This window comes from Hypomesus transpacificus, chromosome 10, assembly GCF_021917145.1.
Source record: "Hypomesus transpacificus isolate Combined female chromosome 10, fHypTra1, whole genome shotgun sequence".
NCBI lineage: Eukaryota > Metazoa > Chordata > Actinopteri > Osmeriformes > Osmeridae > Hypomesus > Hypomesus transpacificus.
Window position 1 is genome coordinate 6,720,424 of NC_061069.1, and position 23,426 is coordinate 6,743,849.

Genomic DNA, 23,426 nt, shown 5'->3' on the forward strand with positions numbered 1-23,426 from the left:
GACACTGGAAGAAATGTGTGTTTTTAGTACTCACACGCCAATAATGTATTCTAAAAAGAAGACATTATGACCGTAATTACAAATACAGTTGTATCAATAGTGAACAGAATAAAGTTTTTCCTCTGGATGTCTTAAATTAAATGCACATTTGTAATTAAAATACAATGTATAGGAGCATGCATTTGGGTTGCTCTTGAGTCTAATTTGGATCTCGCAAACGGTCCCCAAAAAAACATCATTGTACAGCTATTGTTTTCAATGAAAAGTTGGCTCTACCAAAACTAACTTTAATTGAAATGTAAATTGCCATTTAACGTTAAAATACCATGGCTTTGTAAATCCAACACTTTGCATTTACTTGGAGTGTAAGTACAACATTTAGCAATGAGTTTGGTATCATAAAAGACATTATGTGAATGAACAATACAAAGAGTTGAAGTATCTTACCACAGAGGTTGAAGCTATCTGTCCATGGATGCTGTCCTGTGGGACTCCTTATATCTGGTGGAAAGTGCCTAGCTAGCAGAAGCTAATTCTGGATCACTCCCTCAAGGGAGTTTGTTGGAGAATTTGACTGGACCCCATCTGTTCTTCCCTGCCTCCTCTCCCCCCCGTCCACTCTCCACCTCCCTCTCCTTGCCTCTCCATTTTCTGTGATGAAAAACATTTCTATACATTTCCTAACATGCATTTGTTTGTTAACAGGTATTTTATTTAGGCTATTAAACAACTTTGTCTACAACTTTGACAATAGTTGAAAAACCAAAGGGTAAAAGGTAATCAATTTGGTAAAAAAATTACACATTCGATTTTTTTTACTGTATTTGTAAAATAACTGTTATCGTTCGAAGAAAACGTTTGATAATATATTTTGCAAAGTATTACAACACCTTATGACATTTCATAAGTACTTTAAGATATGATTTAGGTAGATTGCTGTAACAGGTTTTGAGGACTGATAGATTGAGAGATGGCTTTATGCTTTATTTCATAATACAAAACGAAATCGACAAATATTCCAGTTCAAGTCATTATTTATTACCATCTATTATTGCGGCATGGACATGGTTCACATGCCTTTTATTGTATTTTAATTTTCTATTTAGTCAATATTCATATTGCTTGGCATGACTTTAAGAGGAAAGATGTATAAACCTTTCATAAGATCAAAATGTCAATACTATGAATAAATTCATTAAAAAACACTCAGCGCCCGCTCCCAACCCAAGCTCCTTTCCTGTCTGGCCCCCCACTGGGGGAATCACCTCCCCACCTCCATAAGAGACACTAACCATTTATGGAGCCAAAATTTGATGAGGCAGAAGTTAACATAGTTTAAGCTTTATCTGAAGGTGCCGATGTGTCCGAGACATGAAACAGCATTCACTCAAAGGGCAAACTTCAAATATTTTTTTATCACTTTCAACACTTTATTGTAAAAACTGTTATTCTTACAAAATATGTTTTGTATCTTACTAAATATATACATATAAAAGACCTTATCCATAATATCCATACTCAACCACCACACAAGTTTAAGCTGACAGTCCCTTTGCCATAGCAATGTGTTTCAAACACTTCACAAGAAATCTTGTTTTCTATAAAGGTCATGCAACATTCAAGTCAACTTCAAACAAAAATGTGTCCTCTCCAGATAGTTTCATTTATACTCTATTATATGTATTCATGAGACAAGTTTGAAATGCAAGATGTATTTGTCATCCAAACATATTGTGTTTGTAACTTGATGTAAAACTTTAGCATTAGAAGTCTTAGACTTGAACTTGAACATCTACGGTATCTTGGCTCTAACATTAGCTGTTACTGAGAAGGGATGTGTTAAAGATGTCGTCATTAAATTCTTCTCTATTTCAGTGACCACCACTTGACATGGTTTCAATAATATATTTAAACCATAGCCCTATACTGTTAAGATTACCCAGTAAAATCACACTATATGTTATCAACATATACTGTAAATGTTCTGAGCTCATGCAGTAGTACCTGCAATCAGTTTTTTACCAACTGCTGGTTTTCATCATATATTAAGATTTACTACCAAGGACTTGGTAACTTGATTCAAGTTTAAATGCCCTTTGAGATAAAATCTAATTTGGGATGTGGTGTCATTTTCCTTTGCGGTGCTCTAATAAATAACACCACCCTGGGTTTACATTGAAAGTACTTATAAGGGATTGGTTCATTCATTTGATGGCACTACGAATGACAAACATGGAATGGAGTCAGCGATATTTATGGAGACAACGTTTATGGAGATACTAATGATGTCAATCATTGGTAGTTTATGACTTTTTTGGGAACTGGGATGAGTAATCTTAGTCAGGACGTGAAAAAGTGATAGCATCAATGTAAATGTGTGTGCATTAATGTATGTTTTTACATGTTTGTTCTCATTTTTGATTTAGTAGCTTTACCACCACTTGATAAACTGTTCATTTTCTGTAACAGTAACTGTAAATATTGTGAACAATGTGTAAGACTATGGCCCTCATCAGATTCAAGACCCTGGTACTGACCTTCCAAGCGGTGAACAGGGCTGCACCCGACTACATCAAGTCTATGCTCCAGCATTACACCCCCACCCGCCGTCTTCTTCTGACAATCGTCTGCCAGTCCCACCTTTCAAGAGCGCCCGCTCCCAACCCAAGCTCCTTTCCTGTCTGGCCCCCCACTGGGGGAATCACCTCCCCACCTCCATAAGAGACACTGACTGTCTCCCCGCCTTCAAGAAAATGCTAAAGACGCACTTGTTCCGGGGATACAAGATTTGCTGGATCTGATGTTAGTTTAGTTTATTTCCTCCAGGAACACAATGACACTTAATGTGCACTTGTTGGTTAGTTCGGGAGGAAGATAGCGCCAACTATCTTGTGGACCAAAGTCTGGTCAGCACACTCTCATCCTCCCATGCCCGGCTCTGCTACCGGCCTCCATCAGCACCACGCTCGGCTCTGCTACCAACCTACACCAACCGCTCCAGGCTCAGCTCTGCTACCAGCCTGTACCACAATGCATTACGCTTGGATTTGCTACCAGCCTCCTCCACCATCGGGCTAGGCTCTGCTACCAGCTCTGCTTCAATAAAAGCTATCTATTCATTCTATAGTGCGATTACTGAACTGGTGAATTGTAATTTGTTTAACTACATGTTTTTCTTCCCATTAGTACTTATTTGCTTTTCACAATGTATGCTTTATGTTTTGGCTACCCGCAATGGCTTATCTCGTTTATGATCATTGCCCTATGCACTTTTAGTAAAGTTTTCTCTTGGAAGTCGCTTTGAATATAGCGTCTGCTAAATGAATATGTGTAAATGTACTTTCCTGAAAAGATGTCCTTTATTAGTACACTAACTGGGTCAGTTTCCATGTCCTCTCTGCAGTATATGCAATCATAATAAATCTTTTGTAATAATACAAAAGTAATACAAATAATAATATTAACGTAATGTATGAATTTACCAGATTTCTTCCCAAATTATGTTGGAAAGCTCATAAACACTCTATATTTAGTCTATAATAGTGATCTTTCATACCTTAAGTGTGTAGCTAGTAACAGCAACTACTCGCGTATCGAATGAGTGTAGCGCTAGCTTTGTTGGATAAAAAGTCCTCTATTGCCCCCCCCAGGTCCTCTTGGTATCTTCCTTTTGGAACTGGACGTACTGATCACCTCACTCCCTAAAGAACGCACCCCCATGACTGTACTGGACTGAGACCACGCAGATCGCCATCTTGCATCTTCAGGCCTTTGCTCTCTCTCCATCCCCTGCCCTTTACAATGCTAGTAACTAACTAGACCTTGTCTTTACTAGGAGCTGCATAACACCTGATCTCATGGTGACCCCGCTTGTGTGTATGACCTCTTTTTTTGCATCATTCCCACCTTCCCTCACTCCACCCTGAACACCACCAAGAACCCTCCCACTGTCACCTACAGGCAGTTCCTTAACACTTTCTTGCACTCTTCCTTTACCTCATCATTCTCTGTTCACTCCCTCACTTCCTTTTCAACCATGTCTGCATAATCCACCTTCTGCTCTTTGCCTCTCCCAATCTCGATGTTCTCTGCCCTTTTGTCTCCAAACCAGCATGACCATCACCCTCCTCCACATCATTGACGGGAGTTCCTCTGCTTAAACAGAACTGAGCTACTGGTTGTGGAGAGGAAGTGGAGGAAGTCCAAATCCCAGGGGCGCCGCATAGGGGGGGGGGAAGCTAGGAAGATTCTAAGGGCCCCTGACTGACAGGGGCCCCAAAAAATTGAAAAAGTAATAGAAATCATCAAATATAAATATATATTTTCATTTTCATGGGGCCCAAAATTCCTGGCAGCCCCCTGCATCTACCATTCCCTGCTGATTGCATTTATGGCCGCAACAACATCTCCGTTCTACAACTCTAAACTTGGACAACTGAATCTCGAACCCATGCAACCTTTTCTCCCCCTCCCCTTCATCCTTCATTGATTTGGTGACGTAGCGCCGCTGTGAGTGGCAGCTGTCTCAGCAGCTCTTAATTTCTCGTTCATTTCACTGTTTTCTCGACTTTTTCTTGACTTTGTTTTTGTTCTGTTGTGATGAGTTTGTTTGTGTTGGGATAGTGTACTCGCCTGGCCGGTTGTCCGGTCGTTTTTTGAGTCGATCCAGAGCAGTAGACATTTCCAGCATTATCTGATTTGTTTGGACGACTGAGTTGGTTGCAATGGCGTGGCGAGGGTCTGCTAAACTGCGGAGCTTCGAGAGCCGTTCCGCGGGTGCAAAGCTGGAGCAAAAGCGGAAGGCTGGGCTACTGGCACAGAGGATAGGATACAGGCTGGATAGACTGGTCAGGAAGGCGGTGACTGTTGTGAAGATACTGATGTGGGGCAAGCTCTTGGCCATCGTGGGCGGTGTCGGTCATCCCCTCCGCCGTGTCCTGGCAGGACAGTCCATACTCCTTGGCAGGACATTCCTTACATTACATACTGTCTCACTTCACTGTATCTATCCCAAAAGATCAGAACTGCCCTAAAAATATAAAAGTTAAACTATTCACTCTACATTGCAGTGTCCTTATTATTCCTGCGAGTGACTCTCAACATTGTGTTTCACCTTTTTTAATTTGCAGTGTCTGTGCTGATCCTATGATATTTAGTTTTTTTTCTAAGGAAGAAATAAGTAAGTAAGAAATCCAGTAAAAAGTCATGTGGCATTGTGTGCACAAATACTTTATTTTTTAAATACTTTAAATATCAGCATGTAATTCATATTTTATGAAATCAGATCTTGTCAGGTCTATTCCGCTTCCTTAGCCTGAGAAAAAGAGAAAAAATAGGAGTTAGTCAGTCATCTTACTTTAACACAGAATGTGCATGTGGGGATACGTTTTAAAAAAACTACCCCCAAAACTATGTTCTTTCAGTAACTGTGACTTAAAGTGGTCTTTATGAGGTCCTATGAGGTATATTTATGAACCCTTGGTGTATCAGCAGGTCTTTACCTTTCCAGAGTCCCGACTCTTGGTTCTAAGCTTGTTGACCTGAGACTCAGCGATGTCGGCACGCTCCTCAGCCTCCTCCAGCTCATGCTGAACCTTCCTGAACTTGGACATGTGGGAGTTGGCCTGCTCCTCCTGAAAGGAATTAATATAAAAAGATATCATGAAAACGTTGTCAATTTACCTGCTGCTAGAATTGTTAAGACAAGAAATACATAATTGGTACAGATATTAGGAAAGATTTAATGTATTTTTGCATAAGCAAGGGTCAAATAAGTTATTAGACTTACCGCCTCCTCAGCCTGTCTCTTGTAAGCCTTCACTTTAAGCTGCAGCTTATCCACCAGGTCCTGAAGTCTGGCTACATTCTTCTTATCCTCCTCAGTCTGGGGTAAAAAAAAGTGTATTACTTGTTCATGTTCGCACAAATGCTGAAGATTTTATAAAGAGTGTAATGAGTATGTTTTTACCTGGTATGTCAGCTCCTTGACTCTACGCTCATACTTGCGGACTCCCTTGACTGCATCTACACCTCTCCTCTGTTCAGCCTCAACCTCAGTCTCAAGCTCACGCACCTGTGTGGAGAACATGAGGTCATGATGAATCCATCACTCCCATGCTAAAAGGCCCTTTTTAACAGCATTATGCAGGACTAAATACACCAGAAAAAGTTTACCTCTATCAAGGTTACACAGGGAATATTCAAATGTTTTCAAACTCACCCTGGACTCCAGTTTCTGGAGCTGCTTCTTGCCACCCTTCATGGCTAGGTTCTCTGCCTCATCCAGACGGTGCTGCAGGTCCTTGACAGTCACTTCAAGATTCTTCTTCATCCTCTCAAGGTGAGAGCTGGTGTCCTGCTCCTTCTTCAGCTCTTCTGCCATCATGGCCGCCTGCAACAACACAATACCGCTTGGTTGAACTGAAGAACTACTCACTCAGTATTGTACCAGGTTACATGACCCACATTTTTTCACAGTACAGCATTATATTATCTCGACCATATAATAGTGGAATGACCCAACCAACAACCTACAAATCCTTGTGAGAACTGGACTGCATATAAATCAGAACGATGTAACAGGTTCCTGCATTGTACTTAGATGGATCAGTGGGGTCGACAGTAGAATTGTGAACACTTTAGTTGTGAAGCAGTAAGTAGAACATGGCCACAAGGGGGAAGGTATGTTATCATTGGCATAGGCTACTGTATGATGATTTGGTAGTTCCATATTGCTTTGACATGGCCTTAATGATGGTATAAGTAAAGTAGCAGACTGAATAGTGACTGTACTACTAGGTTAGCCAGACTCACGTCTGTGATGGCCTTCTTGGCCTTCTCCTCAGCGTTCCTGGACTCCTGGACAATGTCGTCCACCTCTCCCTGCACCTGAACCAGGTCAGACTCAAGCTTCTTCTTGGTGTTCAACAGGCTTGTGTTCTAAAAGGAGTAGACATGGATTTAACAATAAACACAACTTTTGTTAGGAATGTTACCTATTTGTGTGTGTTTGTGGATGTTTTCCACACCTGTGAATGCAGCAGTCCCACTCTCTCACTGGCGTCCACCAGCTCCTGCTCAGCCACTTTGCGGCCTCTCTCTGTCTGCTCCAGACCCACTCTCAGCTCCTCAATCTCAGCCAACATTAGCCCATTTCTACGTTCCACCATGGCAGCCTGTTCCTTCATGTCTTCTGCGGCACGGACGGCATCATCCAGGTGCAACTGGGCATCCTAGAGAACAAACAAAGTGGTTCAAATAAATGCAGTGTAGGAGCTTAGCATTGGTGTTTGTTTCAGTTATATAAGTAAGTGAATATATCAAATGTTATTGAACTGAAAGATAGATTTTAGTAATTTTAGGTGAACTGTTGCCAACAATCACAGTACCTTGAGCTGCGCCTGAACATTCCTCAGCTGCTTCTGGGACTCAGCAGCCTGGCGGTTAGCATGGCTCAGCTGGATCTCCATCTCATTCAGGTCTCCCTCCATCTTCTTCTTGACTCTCAGAGCATCATTCCTGCTGCGGACCTCAGAGTCCAGGGTGCTCTGCATGGAGTCCAGCACTCTCTGGCTGTTCCTCTTGATCTGCTCCATCTCCTCATCCTTCTCTGCCAGCTTTCTGTCCACCTCACCCTTGATCTGGTTCAGCTCAAGCTGCACACGCAGAATCTTGGATTCCTCATGCTCCAGTGTTCCCTGAATAAAGAAACAATTTGCAATGTCATTCTTAGTTAAGTTACTTCTAAAAGTGTTTATTCTTCTCACTTCATTCTGGAAATTGTGGAGAGTTTGTACCTCAGCCTCCTCCAGAGCCGTCTGGATCTCAGACTTCTCTGTCTCCACGGTCTTCTTGGCCTTCTCCAGCTCATGGATGCTCTTGCCAGTCTCTCCGATCTGCTCGGTCAGGTCAGAGATCTCCTCTGTAAATGGAAAAAGAAATATTGTTTGATTCAAAAATATATAATCAGATGTACTAGAGGTGGGGAAAAGCACCACCCACAACATTTATCTCACGTTGCAAGTTCTTGTTTTCTCTCTTCAGAGTCTCCAGCTGGTCAAGAGCCTCCTCATAGGAGTTCTTCATCTTGAAGAGCTCTGTGCTGAGAGAACGAGCCTCCTTCTGAGCTCCCTCCAGCTCAGCCTGGCCCTCCTCAAACTTCTGCTTCCATTCTGCAAGAACCTAGGAGGAAGCACACACCAAAGCAGCCTTTAACAGTTGAATTATAAATGACTATGCAAGGGCTAAAAAACAGAGTGTCATAGAACAGTTTTGAGCAACTTGTTGCAGATTCTGGTATTTTTCCAATTGTCACCTTGTCGAAGTTCCTCTGCTTCTTATCCAGGTTGGCAGCCAGGCCATTGGCTCTCTCAACATCAATCATGAGGTCCTCCACCTCTCCCTGCAGCCTCTGCTTGGTCTTCTCCAGAGAGGCACATTTGGAGTTGGTGGCCTCGATGGTCTCCTCAGCTTCCTGGAGACGCTGAGCCAGCTTCTTTCTGTTAGGTACAAGAGCAGTATTGTAAATATGTCCTGTCCTGATGGCAGGCTTGCAGTAATTGACAATACTGTCAAATATTGTTGTGGCTCAATTGTGTATCGTTGCCTGAGGGCAGACTTTCATGGACTTACTTGGCCTCTTCCAGCTCCTCTGTCCTCTGGATGGCATCAGTTTCATACTTGGTCCTCCACTGAGCCACCTCAGAGTTAGCCTTGGACATGCCACGCTGCAGCTCTGCTTTGGCCTCCTGCTCCTCCTCAAACTGCTCCCTCAGCAGGTCACAGTCGTGGCGGGCAGATTGGACACCATGGGCCAGGGCATTCTTAGCCTTAAATGGAAATAAAAAGGGGCAGCTGTGTTGACTTGAATAATGAGAACTATACAAGTTAATGCGTTTAGATTTGTTTCCAAATTAATAATATACCAAGAAATAGATGTGGACTTGGTAAGAAATCCAAACAGGCAGTGCCTTAAATGTAATTCTTCAGGTTTGAGAATTACCTTGACCTCCTCCTCAACATGCCTCTTGAGCTCCTCAATCTGCTGGGTGTAGGCCTGCTTGCCTCTGGTCAGCTGGGACACCAGGGCTTCCTTCTCCTCCAGCTGGCGACCAAACTCACCTGTGGGGAATTTAGTAAGTTCTTGTCAGGTCAAGCCCTCGCTGGTGTACTTTTTCATATGATGACTTTGTTTTTCTATCTACCTGACCATTTACTGTACTAAACTTCAAATATGTATTTTCATAACTTTTGATGAAGGAATTGTTCTTGATTCACTGAATTTACCATTCTCAGTGAGGAGTCTGGCTCTCTGTCCACCAATGTCATTGACCTGGCGAACGTTCTCATCATTCTTGGTCTTGAGCTCACTGAGCTGGTCCTCAAGGGTACGGCACATCTTCTCCAGATTGCCCTGTGGAACACCATGTTTTACATACACTGGATCCTGATTCATAACCAGCTTAATGCAAACAGTGTATAGATTGTATTATTTGGCTTTTTTTCACTAACCCAAACCATGATTAATATTGAATGAAAATTAATCAGCCAATGGAACTAATACATTTCGTTTCTCCCATGTATGCAAAACAATCAAAAATGTTCACATGGATAGGAATCAATATAATGTTATCAATAGACATGAAGCTTTGAAGGTTAACAAAAGGTCAGATTTCAGATCCTGAGACTACTTAAACCCTAATCTTGGAAACCCACCATATTTGGGCTGATTATGTGATTGTCATTTGTCATCACTGACCTTAGACTTGGAAACAGCCTCCATGTTGGAGGAGAGGTCATCAATCTCCATCTTGAATTCACTCTTCTCTTTCTCCAGCTTCTGTTTGACGCGCTGCAGGTTGTCGATCTGCTCTCCCAACTCTGCCACACTGTCAGCCTGCTTTTTCCTCAGGGCTGAGGCTGTGGCCTCATGCTGCAGGGTGGACTCCTCCAGGTCACGTCTCAGTTTCTGGAACTCAGCCTCTCGCTTCTTGTTCATCTCAATCTGAGCAGCTGTGGCGCCTCCAGCCTCCTCCAGCCTCTCACTGATCTCCTCGAGTTCCCTGGACAGATCGGCCCTCTGCTTCTCCACCTTGGCCCTGGCAGCACGCTCAGCCTCAATCTCCTCCTCCAGCTCCTCAATACGAGCCTACAGTAGATTTAGGGTCAAAGTCTCAAAATTCTGGCCCACATACGAGAGGAAACGGATATAATAGACAAGGTGGATTTTAAATACAAGCCAGTCAAATTTAATCCAGGACAAAACAGGAGAGATTATTTGTCTGGGGTCTACAAGCGTACCTGGAGCTCCTTAATCTTCTTCTGCAGCTGGGCACCCAGAGACTGCTCATCCTCAATTTTGCTGAGGAGCTGGCTGGTCTCAAAGTCCTTCCTACGGAGCACAATGTCAGAGGTTTTGTGTCAATGGTCAAACTTAAAGCATACAGTTATATACACAGTTACACAGTTGTATTTGGTTAGTATTTCAAAATAAGTGTGTAATCAAACTTAATGACCATGGGAAATAATGAAGTAATTTATATCTCTAAGGTATTTTATCAGTTACTTACTTCTTGATCTTCTCATCAGACTGCTGCTTGTCGTTCTCCAGGTCCATGATGGACTCCTGGGCCAGTTTCAGGTCTCCCTCCAGCTTTCTCTTGCCTCTCTCAAGGTCCATACGGAGCTTCTTCTCTTGCTCCAGAGAACCTTCAAGCTGGAGGACAACAGAGTTAATTAATAGTTAATACTCAAGTTTAAACAATGATAGGTTCTACATCTGAATCTCTAATCTCAAAACGGGACTTTATGTGAGATAACAGTAAGAATGAAATCGTTAAAATGTATGACTTGACCCACATCATCAACTTGCTGTTCCAGCTTGGTCTTGGCCTTGGTCAGAGTGTTGACTTTGTCCTCCTCTGCCTGCAGGTCATCCAGTGTCTGCTGGTGGGCCTCTTGCAGGGCTTTTTTCTCCTTGGTCAGCTTGGCAACACTCTCATCTTGAGATGCCATCTCCTCAGTCAGGTTTTTAACCTGCACAAGACAGCAATAACCTGATGGTCAATTCAGACCTTATGAAGAGTACAGTTATTCAACATTTCCTATATCGCCCCTCAGTGAGATGTTGATACCTTGTTTTCTGTGGCGTGTTTCTCCTTCTCCACTTTGGCCAGGGTAAGCTCCAGATCATCAATGTCCTTCTTCAGTTCAGAGCACTCATCCTCCAGCTTCCTCTTCTTGGCTGTCAGCTCAGCATTCATCTCCTCTTCATCCTCCAGTCTTTCTGTTGTCTCTTTGAGTTTGGCCTCCAGCTGGATCTTGCTCTTGATCAGACCCTCACATCTCTCCTCAGCGTCATTCAGATTTTCTGATTCCTGAGAGAAGAACATTTGTGGGTAAGCCAATGTGTATATGACATTATAGACGTGTGGTGTGTGTATGTGTATTTAACTTACAGATGCTACTTGAAGAGACAGGTCGTTCTTCTCCTGAAGGAGGGACACCATCTTTTCTTCCAGCTCTTTTTTGCGAGCCTCAGACTTTTCAAGAGCAGCTTTGCACTTCCCATAGTCCTCTTTCATGTTGGCCAGCTCCTTCTCTGTCTCAGCACTTTGCAGGAGGGGCTTGATCTTGTAGTAGACCTTCATCCATGGCCAGTGTTTCACATTCATGAATGAGCGGACATTGTACTGGATGGTGAAGACAGACTCTCTGATAATAAGAGATAGACACAGTAATTATTTAGCTCAATACAAATTGAGCAATTTAAAGTAATTACCCTAACCTATTCCTACATGTATTGTCTACCATTCCATCAAGCCTAAGATAGACATCCTTCCAAAATTACAAGTTTACATCATTATTCTAACAATAGCTTCATAGTAGAACAAAATGTATCAGTCCCTAAAAACAAAATTTGAATACAAATACTTGAATCCATATATTTCCTTTTATCAACTCCATCTCACCTCCTTGCCATCATCTTGGTAAACTCAGTTCTCATCAGATATCCACGGGCCAGAGCTTGTGTCATGGTTACCAGAGTAGCAAGCTTCTCATCTCTCATCTCCTCAAGGACACCAAGCAGACCAGCTTTGAAGAACACCTGAAACAGAGGTATGATACAAAACTTAAATAAACAACGTAAACACTTCTGGTGTTAACATGTTGCTATCTAAGTAGAAAACAAAAGTTATGTATGATGTTGGGATCAAATAACTGCCAATGAAATGACTTGCTGAGGATTTATAAAACTGTGTATTTCACAAGTATTATTACACTAAGATTGTTGAATTCCTCTCGATTCCGTTTTGAATTTCTACCAGTTAAATGAGATAATTAATAATCTCTGTGAGTCACAAACATCAGTTGCCAGTATCCCATCATCAAGATTTACCTTGGTGTGTCCAAACTTGTACTCCTCATGGTTCACATCAATTGACCCAAGCAACTTTTCAGAAGCCTTCTTATTATCCATGAACTGGCCTTCGGGGATGACACTGGCATTCAATACCTTGTATCTGTAAAGATAAAAAATGTATTTCTCAACATGTCTGCTTATTTACAGAAACTACATCGCAAATGTATGTGTTTATTATTACCTCTGCTTAAAGTCAGCATAGATGATTCTGCTGGGGAAGCCCTTTCTGCAGATCCTAATACCCTCCAGCACACCATTACACCTCAGCTGGTGGATAACCAGGAAGTTCTCCATCAAACCTAGAATCAAAACGTTTATGGTGAAGTGATGTCTTAAAGACAACTTATATACTTGATACTGAACCATTTTAGAAGTGTAATACTGAAATAACATGATGTTTTACCTGGAGTCTTTGACTCATTGGGAATCAGACAACGCACAAAATGAGGGTGGGTGCTCCTCAAGTTGGTCATCAGCTTGCCCAAATTCTCCTGTAAGGTTTTTGCAAAGGCAATTGATCTCAGATATTGTTTGTAATCAAGCTACAATGTTTATGATGAGACAGACTACAATTTACAAGTATTTAAGTGAGTATAAGTCAGTGATGCAAAACTATTCAATCTATCATAAATGACATACAAATCCCACTCACTCTGAACTGAGAGGACACAGTCTGCATGGAACCTCCCTTCTTCTTGCCTCCTTTCTTTGAGGTGTCTGTCAAGGATTGAAGCAGCACAATACATATTGTTGAAGAAAAGTCTTTAACAAACATGTTTATCCATGACAAGGCATGTCAATATGTGTTAAGATTGAATGTATGATGATATTTTGGATCCTAGTTCAACTATACTAACCCTCAGGTGGAGCAGCAACATAGAGCGCAGCCAAAAGTTTGACTGAAGACTTTCCATACAGCTGAAGCACAGAGTCGTTCAGGGGATCCTTATTCTTTTCCAGCCAGCCAGTGATATTGTAGTCCACTGTACCAGCATAGTGGACCAGGGAGAAGTGGGCCTCTGCCTTGCCCTTTGCTGGTTTAGGCTTCTCAAATGCCTTGGTCTTACCAAGATGCTGGTCATACAGCTTGTTCTTGAAGGAAGTGTCAGAAGCCTTGGGGAACATGCACTCCTCTTCAAGGATGGAGAAAATGCCCATTGGCTGGGGAGAAAACACACATCAGATAAGAATCTGTTTCCACAAAGTAAACCACATTTCTATTCTAGAAAAAAACAACTACTGTAATAACATAACTCATCAAAGAACTAACTTGTGTAGTTGCAAGAACCTCACATTTTGGTTATTTGTACAGAAAAAAAAGTACAGCGTAGACTAGACGTACAGGGCACATTAATATTAGAGATATGGTGAGCTCTTAATATTTATTGTACAGTATTTATTGTTCTTCACGTTTACCTCATATGCTTACAATGTACTTTGAAGACCCATTGGGTAATTTATACACACAGCTCACCTTCTCAATGAGCTCAATGCAGGCAGCCAAGTCCATGCCAAAGTCAATGAACTCCCAGATGATGCCTTCCTTCTTGTACTCCTCTTGCTCCAGGACGAACATGGTGTGGTTGAAGAACTGTTGCAGTTTCTCATTGGTGAAGTTGATGCACAGCTGCTCCATGCTGTTGTACTGGGAATTGGCACATTGAGATTTTGTTTTTTTTGGAGGTTTGGAGATTTTTGGGGGGATCCCACAGTGTTTTTGCCTATTATCTGTTCTTAAATGATTTCCTTCAAGTAGATCAGAGAGTTTCTTGGTCTCTAACTAACCTAAGTAACTAAACATCATAGTGAATATACAGTACTACAATAGTATGTACAAACTCACATCAAAGATCTCAAACCCAGCAATGTCGAGCACACCAATGAAGAAGTTCCTTTGCTGCTTTGTGTCCAACATCTGGTTGATGCGGATGACCATCCACAAGAACATCCTCTCATAGATGGACTTGGCCAGAGCCATCACTGAGTTGTTCACCTGTGTAACATCAATGCAAAAAGTTACTTTCACTGCTTTACACAAATGTTATTCAATTGTATTCATTTCATGCTAAGTATTTCTTTTTACAAACACATCACAAGTAAAAGAAACAGTCTCATAGTAAAATTACTGCTCTCAAGTCTATTCTTACCTGAGGCACTGTCTGACCCTTGGTCACATACTCATTGCCGACCTTCACTCTGGGGTAGCACAGGGCTTTCAGCATGTCAGCTGAGTTCAGACCCAGAAGGTAACCGATTTTGTCAGCCACTGGTGGTGGAAATTATGCATTAATATCAAATACTAACTATGAGGTACTGTAATTATGCATCAAAATATGAAATAGCAGTTTGAGAAAAGTGTAGAAGGAGGAAGTGAGACTCACCATCTGTGCCATCTGGCTCGGCCTGCTCCTCACGCTGCTTCTGCTTGAAGTGCAGGTTGCCGTGGTGCATGACAGCACCAGTCAGCTTGTAAATGCTAACCTTTTCTTCACCGCTGAAGCCCAAGATGTCAATAGCCTCCTAGATAATTTTGTCAGAATAATATATTTTAGACACACAATCTATGCTGGTTTCTTCATGTCCTGATCCAGAGTCAATCATGTTACATTTTACATGTTAAATTGCTCAGTTAAATTGCAACACTTTCAGTAACTCACATCCGTGGCATCAAGCTCAACCGTGTCATCAATACTGGCCACAGTGATCTGACCCTGGCTGATCATGGGGTAGTCGTAGGGGTTGGTAGTGATGAGCGCCATTTCTATGGAGACACAAAACTGAAATGATTATTACCTGATGCCAGCTTGTGTTAGTTATTGCACCTTTCATGAACGGACAAAGGAGCGAATACAACACAATTTAGTATTTTCATCCCTGCAGTGACCCACCAACAAGCTCAGGTTTGTGGTTGGTCATCATCTGGTAGAAGATGTGGTAGCCTCTCTCATCAGGCAGCTGGAAGCTCACTCTGGACTTCTCCAGCAGGTCTGTGAGAGAAAGAAAAGAAGAAAGACATTTTAGCTAAAGTAAATGGACATCATATAGTTGATTTGGGTGAGAACTTCTGAGGAATCAAAACCTACTCACAGGTCTCAATGTCAGCACTAGACAGTTTGCCGGTAGTGTGGAAGTGAATCCTGATGAATTTACCCTAAAAGACGACAGTTGCTGTCAACGGTATCAAGTATAAAAGCAACTGCCTACAGTATATAGTCTTCCAGCACGCGCTCCAATGTCCATTATCCTGTTACCACAGCAAGATTGTAAGTGATAAAATGATATTACATGTAAACGTGTGAAGTGATAAGCATAGAATAGCAGTCTTCAACTATGAAACTTACAAAGCGAGAAGAGTTGTCATTCCTCACTGTCTTGGCGTTACCATAGGACTCCAGTAGAGGGTTAGCTGCAATGATCTGATCCTCAAGAGAACCCTGAAGGGAGACAAACCAGTTGGTCCTTATGTTGTATCTTGTAACTCTTATCTTTCAACATTAAGTTTTTCATTCCAGTATTGAAAAGATACAGTATATTTGTTATATATAGCCTACGGTGTTCAAGTTCATATGTTTATTCAGGGTTGACTCGCAAGTTACCATGTAGTCTTAGAAAGCTCCATACCTCTTTTATTAGTTTCAAACATTCTGAAGATCTACATCATGCAAAGTATATAGTAACCATTGCAAAACATATTAATATTTATAAAACTTAACCACAAAGAAAATGTATTAGGGCTGTGATTATCATAGAGCATATGTCACGACTTACCTGCATTTTGCCGGGTACTGATTCCTTCTTCTTGTCACCTCCAGAAACAGCAATGGTGGCAAAGTACTGGATGACACGCTTGGTGTTGACAGTCTTTCCAGCACCGGATTCCCCACTGAAGATGGTAAAATTGTTTAATTAAGTCTCCATAACTTTTAAATCTAGTACTGACAAGTGTTCTAACTAATAAACATAAAGTCATAAAGGTTCTACAGGTTCTTCAGCTCGGATCTAAGACGGATTCGAGAGACCGCAGATAGAGTGCAGCTTGTCTGGGTTGTTATATGTGTGGAAACTGCAAGTGGCAGCTCGGGTCTAAGACGGATTTGGGAGACTGCAGATAGAGTGCGGCTGGTCTGGTTTGTTATATGTTTTAGATCTATTACTTTTATCACTTGTATTATTGTTTTTGTTGATTTTATGTAAAGCACCTTGAGCTGCAATTCTTGTGTGAAATGTGCTATATAAATAAAGTCTTATTTACTTACTTACATTGAGAAATATCTCAGGTTGATCTCTTTTTATTAGAAATTATGTACTATTATGTTTTTACAGAAGAAACCATACAAATATTAAAGAAAAAATATTCACTCACGTAATTAGGACGGACTGGTTCTCCCTATCTGCAAGTAACAATTACAATAAAAGTCATGAGTAACTCCATTGTAAATCACATTGTGCTAGCTACTGTATTTTAACAGCATTTATTCACTCTCATCCATCCATTCCTAAATTCATCCATGCATCCCTTAATCTATCATTCTTGAACTCTTTATCAATCCATCCGATGATGCAACACCCATCAATCAATTTATCTCACTGTTCACCGGTTAATTAATCAGTTAAACCATGCATCCATCCTCCATCCATCAGTGAGAGTTCATACCAGTTAACATGAACTGATAGGCGTTGTCAGAGACGGAGAAAATGTGGGGTGGAGCCTCCATACGCTTCTTCCCTCTGTAGGCGTTGACCACTTCCATGTCATACACAGGGAGCCACTTGTAGGGGTTCACCGTGGCACAGAAGAGCCCAGAGTAGGTCTGTGTGAGCAGAAGGCAAATCAATACATAGATATTTGAGCTCAAGTGCTTTATATTTCCTGAGACTGATATTTGCTTCCTTGAGGTGGCTTATGTGAACAGGCACAGTTTTCTTACGTAGATCATCCATGCGGCATAACGCTCTTTGAGGTTATACAGGACAGAAGCTTCATTGAGGTAGGTCATCATGGCCATGTCCTCAATCTTGTCATACTTAGGGGGGTTCATGTTGTAGACATCCTCCTCTTTAAAGGTTTTAGTCTAAAATGGGCAGACACATAAAGCTATGTTAGGACAGAAATGTGGCAATCTGAGAAGCCAATTGGAATGGCTGCACAGTTATTTAAATAAATGGGTAAAGATTGTCAATTAATGTAGCTCATGTTGTGGATATACAGACTCGCTGCAATGACTTTTGTCCTAAACCTCTTGTTTAATTCTGTGCCAACCAAACTGATCAAATTGTCTTACCTCTTCAGTTTCAAGGATTTTCACGTCACACTTCCCGCCATCCCGCTTAAGAACCAAACCCTTGAGGTACAGCTCCTTGACATCAGTCACATAGCAGGCATTCTTAGCATCAAAGGGTGCAGTCTGGGCCTCAATCCTCTCCTTCTCAGGCTTACGAAGATAAATGGCGGCCTTGCCATATTGGGCCATCTCGGCGTCCGTACTCATGGTGGCGGTTTACTGGAAGACAAGTGTATTTATCATCACCTTAAATCAACCATAGTACTCTTATTTGCATCTAATACAAGTTTTACAAATGTTTATTCACTTAAATCAGGTCAAAACAACATATCCCAATAGCCTTGAGGATGCCACTTAGCTGGCAATGAAGATTGGAGACAAAAAGATTGGTTTGGACAATTATATTTCTCCAGTCACTTTACTTTCCACAATTAACATAGTAGACCTTCGATCAGTACTGTACACTGATTCAAACAGTATACATCAGTTCTGAATGTAGCATCAAATTATGTCTCACCTGGTCTTCCCCTTCCAGATGAATTGGACTCTTAGTTGACACTGGAAGAAATGTTTGTTTTTAGTACTCACGTGCCAATAATGTAATCTAAAAAGAGACATTATGATACACAGTTGTATCAATAGTGAACAGAATAAAGCTTTTCCTCTGGATGTCTGAAACGCACATTTGTAATTACAATACTATAATAGGAGCATACAGTTGGGTTGCTTTTGAGTCTCGCAAACAGTCACGAAAAAATCTCGCTCTACAAAATCATTGTAAAGCTAATGTCTTCAATGAAAAGTTTACCTTACCAAAACCAACTTTAATTTAAATGTAAATTGCCATGTAATGTTAAAATAGCAAGCTAACACTCTGCATTTACTTGGCCTGTGAGTAAAACATTTAGCAATGAGTTTGGTATCATAAAAAACATTATGTGAATGAACAATGCAAAGAGTATCTTACCACAGAGGTTGAAGCTATCTGTCCATGGATGCTGTCCTGTGGGACTCCTTATATCTGGTGGAAAGTGCCTAGCAAGCAGAAGTTATTTATGGATCACTCTCCTCAAGGAAGTTTGTTGGAGCCCAGAATCTAGAATTTGATTGGACCCCATCTGTTCTTCCCTCCCTCCGCCTTTCCATTTGTCTATTGTCTGTGATGAAGAACATTTGTATACATTTCCTACCATGCATTTGTTTGTTAACAGGTATTTTATTTAGGCTATTAAACAATTTTATGTACAACTTTGACAACAGTTGAAAAACTTAAGGGTAAAATATGCTCAATTTGGTCAAACAAATTACACAGTAGATTTGTTTGACAGTTATCGTTAGAAAAAAGAGGCAAGAATAACTTTTATAAAACATTTTGCAAAGCATTACAACTTCTTATGACATTTCATAAGTACTTTAAGATACGATTTACAGGGTAGATTTCTCTAACAGTTTTTTTGAGGACTGATAGATTGAGAGATGGCTTTATGCTCGATTTTATCATACAAAATGACAAATATTCCAGGTCAAGTTATTATTCATTACCATGTGTTATTGCAGCATGGAGATGGTTTATAGGCTTTTTGTTGTATTATTATTTTCTATTTAATCTATATTCATATTATTTGGCATGACTTTGAAAGGAAAGATTTATAAACCTTTCATAAGATCAAAATGTCAATATTACAAATACATTCATTAAAACACTCAATGTCAGACACTAACCATTCATGTAGCCAACATTTGATGTGGCAGAAGTGAACGTAGTTTAAGCCTTATCTGAAGGTGCCGATGAGTCCCAGACATAAAACAACCTTCAATCAAAGGACAAACTTTAAATATGTTTGCATCACTTTTCAACACCTTATTGTAAAAACTGTTATTCTTACAAAATACTTTTAGCCTCTTAAACTAAATGATGACATATAAAAGAGCTTATCCACAGACATTCATACTCAATCACCACACAATTTTAAGCTGACAGTCCCCTCGCCGTAGCAATGTGTTTCAAACACATTCAAGAATAAATTTTATTTTCCACAATGTTCATGCAAGATTCAAGTCAACTTTGTAACAAAAATGAGTCCTCTCCAGATCATTTCATGTATACTCTATTATATGTATTTATGTGAAAAGTTTGAAATGCAAGATATACTGTATTTGTCCTCCCCCAAAATTATGTATGTGACTTGATGTACAACTTGAATGTTAGAGTTCTTGGACTTGTACTTGAACATCTACGGTATCTTGGCTCCAACATCAGCTGTTCGAAGAAATATGTTAAAGATGTCATCATTAAATTTTACTCTATATTTATGACCACCACTTGACATATTTTGAATAAAATATTTAAACCAGAAACCTATACTATTAAGATTAACCCAGTAAAATCACACTATATGTAATCAACATATACTGTAAATGTTGTGAGCTTATGCAGTAATTGCTGCAATCAGTTTTTTACCAACTGCTGGTCTTCACCATAAATTAAGATTTACTACCAAGGACTTGGTAACTTGATTCAAGCTAAAAAGAAAATGCCCTTTGAGATAAAATCTAATTTGGGATGTGGTGTCACATTCCTTTGCAGTACTCTAATAAATAACACCACCCTGGGTTTACATTGAAAGGACTTATAGGGCATTTGTTCATTCCTTTTATGACAGTATCAATGACAAACATGGAATGGAGTCAACGATATGTATGGAGATGACGTGTATACGAGATGCAAATTATGTCAATCATCGGTTGATTATGACTTTTTTCGGAACTGGGATGAATGATATTAGGACGTAAAACAGTGTTGCCAATTGGCAGCATCAATGTACATTCTTGTGCATTAATGTAGGTTTTAACATGCTTGTTATCGTTAGTATCAACAAGTAATAGTTTAGTAGCTTTAGCACCTCTTGATAAAATCTTCATTTTCTGTAACAGTAACTGTAAATATTGTGAACAATGTAAGACTATATCATTAATATTTATTGCCTTTTTCCATTGATGTTGACTACGTGACTTTTGACAATGTTGAGCATGTTGTAATTAGCAATAAGTAATTTCTGAAATTCAGCTATTGTTTACTGGAGTGTTGTTTACTCCAGCAAATTTAATATGTTCTCTAACACAATCGGCACTGTATTACTGTTACTATTAGAGCTTATGTGTTCATTTAAGAACACTTCCCCCCTCATGGTTTATTCCCCCAACAGTTGTCCTCAATGGCTCTCCTAGTGCACACACACACACACACACAGTTATAGTCTGTCAGGGGGATCCTTCACAGCAAGCTGGGTAAAAAGGTTGATTAAGTTTGTTGTGTGTTCTCAAATTTCTCTCTGGCCGCCTCCATATTATTCATATAACAGAATTGGATAGGAGTCAAGTGGCGCACCTCTTCTAGACATGGAACAAAGTGCTGTATGCTCTATTTCCCTTGGAGGACCTCTTGAGCAATAACAGAGCCACTACTTTCCTGAAAGATGTCTGTGATTAGTACAACAACTGTGTCAGTTTCCAAGTCCTCTCTGCCGTATATGCAATTAATAATCAATCTTTTGTAATAATACAAAAGTAGTAATAATATTAATATTAACAGAATGTATTAACTTATCAGATGCTTTTCCCAAATTAAGTTGGAAAGCTTGAAAATGTTTTAGTGATCTTTCATACCTTGGGCCCTATCTTGATAGCCTGGCTCTGCCCTCCTACGTACTTCCGCTCAATTTGGATTTTGCTTCTGTACTAGGTCTGGCCATTCGGTACGTAGGTCAGATTTTTCAAGTATAATTTCTACCGGCAAATCAGTGAACAGAGGGAGTTGCTGAGAACGATGACGTTGATGTCGTGCGCTAGTTTGTATTGTAGTTTCGTAATAGCGGCGGAGAAAGATGCGAGCAAAGCCATTCGGTCCGTTGTGGCAACACTGCCGAATATCTATAAACTAAAGCCAGAGCAAGAACAAGTTTTGCTGAGTTTTGTTGGTGGCCATGATGGTGTGGCCCTCCTCCCCAAGGGGTTCGGGAACAATTTGATTTTCAAGCTACGGCAGCTAGCTCTGTTACTGTAGTGGTGAAGGAATTGGCTAAAGCAAACTCTGGCGATTGGTTATGGCAGATCAGAGTGGCTCTGGGCAGATCCAATAGTTTTAAACTTCAACACAGTACCCGCCTACAAGGAAGTCAACGCTTGTCAATGGAGCGAGGCCAGACTCTCTGTACAAATGAAATGTACGAGAGTCTGGTTAGGACCAGGCTACTATCTTACACCCAGCGCAATTGACTTTGTCAACGACGCCAGTATCATTCCTAGTTTGCACTTGACGTAAAGCGGACTTTTCCTTCCACAGATGCACGTCGGTAAATTAGGGAATGACTTTGCGCTCCCGGGGGCAGTTCAGCGAAAAAAGGAGGCGTGTTCCGGCTCAAACATTCCCTGATGCTATTTTTGCAGTTTCAGAAAAACAATTCCGCCACTGACCAGGAAAAACTCTAAAGTCAATAGCGCGTTATTCAGATACTATTTTAAGGGCGCAAGCTTGGTCCGTGCACCCTGCTGGCGGGGCCATGGTCTTCTTTCTACGAAGCTACGTTACATTGTTTTGATTTATGGCATGTTACATTTCTTCAATGATTATGAAAAGATTTTAATAAGAAATCTCTATGTATGTGAACTTGATTTGTATCAGGTGGCTGAGCGGTTAGGGATATGGGCTCGTAATCAGAAGGTTACCGGTTCGATTCCCGGCTGTGCAAATGACATTGTGTCCTTGGGCAAGGCACTTCACCCTATTTGCCTCGGGAGAATGTCCCTGTACTAACTGTAAGTCGCTCTGGATAAGAGGATCTGCTAAATGACTAAATGTAAATTTCCTCCCACGCCTGTTTAACCGACGCTAATTTGGGTGGGTTTCTTCTCCCATCTCCATCAGAATCAGGTTTATTCGCCATGTAGCCTATGTTACACAAACATGGAATTTACTGTGGCAGGAAGGTGCAAACAATAAACATATACGTACATATCTTAAATTAAGTAAAAAAGTACAATAGTTAAACTAATTCTAAGAACTAAACAGTAAAAAAATATAACAATTTAAAAAATAATATATATATAAAACAAGAATAAGAATTTGCATGAACGGGCAATTTAGTGCAATGAGAGAAAACTGCTCTGCCTTTCCCATACCATGTCACTTCTATCTGTTACGGCCCTGACTAGAACGTCGGTCTCCTCGGCTGTGAACCGCACCTGGCGTGCGCCTGGCAAATCCGCCGTTATAATAGCAATCTGCCATGGAACAAGCGCTGCTCTTAAAGGGAATGTGAAATGACGCTCTGATCGGTTTATTGCACGTTACGCCCAAACCACACCCATTAGTGATGAAGCTACTTCGGACCAACCCATTTTTGATTTGCGCCAGGCGCAAAGTCATTTATCCCGCCGGCAAAATAGCAACCGCGCCGGAATCCCGCCCACAAAGTTACTTGCGCTTTGCGTTTTGATACTTGCATTTCAGATCGTTAATATAGGGCCCAAGTGTGTAGATAGTTACAGCAACTACTCGTGTATCGAATGAGTATAACTCTAGCTTTGTTGCTTTGTTGAAGAAATGAGTCTTCTATTGCCCCCCAGGTCCTCTTGGTTTCTTCCTTTTGGAACTGGACGTACTCATCAACTCACTCCCTGAAGATTTACATTTAGTCATTTTTTAGTCAAGATTTAGTCAAGAT

The 23,426-nt window shown here is 40.8% G+C and overlaps 1 protein-coding gene across 1 annotated transcript; it reads right to left on the reverse strand.

Moving 5' to 3' along the window:
• Positions 1-5,208: 5,208 nt before the first annotated feature.
• Positions 5,209-18,253, reverse strand: LOC124472669 (myosin heavy chain, fast skeletal muscle-like). Its single transcript, XM_047027644.1, has 40 exons — positions 18,221-18,253; positions 17,704-17,922; positions 17,350-17,493; positions 17,076-17,232; positions 16,785-16,812; positions 16,190-16,304; positions 15,763-15,855; positions 15,509-15,572; positions 15,310-15,408; positions 15,079-15,182; positions 14,803-14,941; positions 14,569-14,687; positions 14,265-14,414; positions 13,896-14,066; positions 13,279-13,582; positions 13,074-13,138; positions 12,825-12,912; positions 12,603-12,720; positions 12,398-12,521; positions 11,970-12,106; positions 11,457-11,712; positions 11,133-11,375; positions 10,858-11,034; positions 10,569-10,714; positions 10,300-10,390; positions 9,758-10,147; positions 9,286-9,412; positions 9,002-9,120; positions 8,632-8,828; positions 8,315-8,498; positions 8,016-8,181; positions 7,797-7,921; positions 7,389-7,697; positions 7,029-7,232; positions 6,814-6,939; positions 6,221-6,391; positions 5,969-6,073; positions 5,789-5,884; positions 5,502-5,633; positions 5,209-5,314 (listed from the first exon to the last, which is right to left on the reverse strand). The coding sequence occupies exons 2-40, from the start codon at positions 17,908-17,910 to the stop codon at positions 5,297-5,299; spliced, it is 5,808 nt and encodes a 1,935-aa protein (XP_046883600.1). The 5' UTR covers positions 17,911-17,922; positions 18,221-18,253; the 3' UTR covers positions 5,209-5,296.
• Positions 18,254-23,426: the final 5,173 nt, after the last annotated feature.

What these genes read in the sequence shown, in the direction of transcription:
- LOC124472669 (XM_047027644.1), bottom strand. Translation starts at nt 17,910, where the DNA reads ATGAGTACGGACGCCGAGATGGCCCAATATGGCAAGGCCGCCATTTAT. An exon ending in GCATTGAGCTCATTGAGAAG is followed by an intron (nt 13,583 to 13,895) that starts GTGAGCTGTGTG and finishes TTTTCTCCCCAG; the next exon opens with CCAATGGGCATTTTCTCCAT. An exon ending in AGCAGAGGAACTTCGACAAG is followed by an intron (nt 8,182 to 8,314) that starts GTGACAATTGGA and finishes GCTTCCTCCTAG; the next exon opens with GTTCTTGCAGAATGGAAGCA.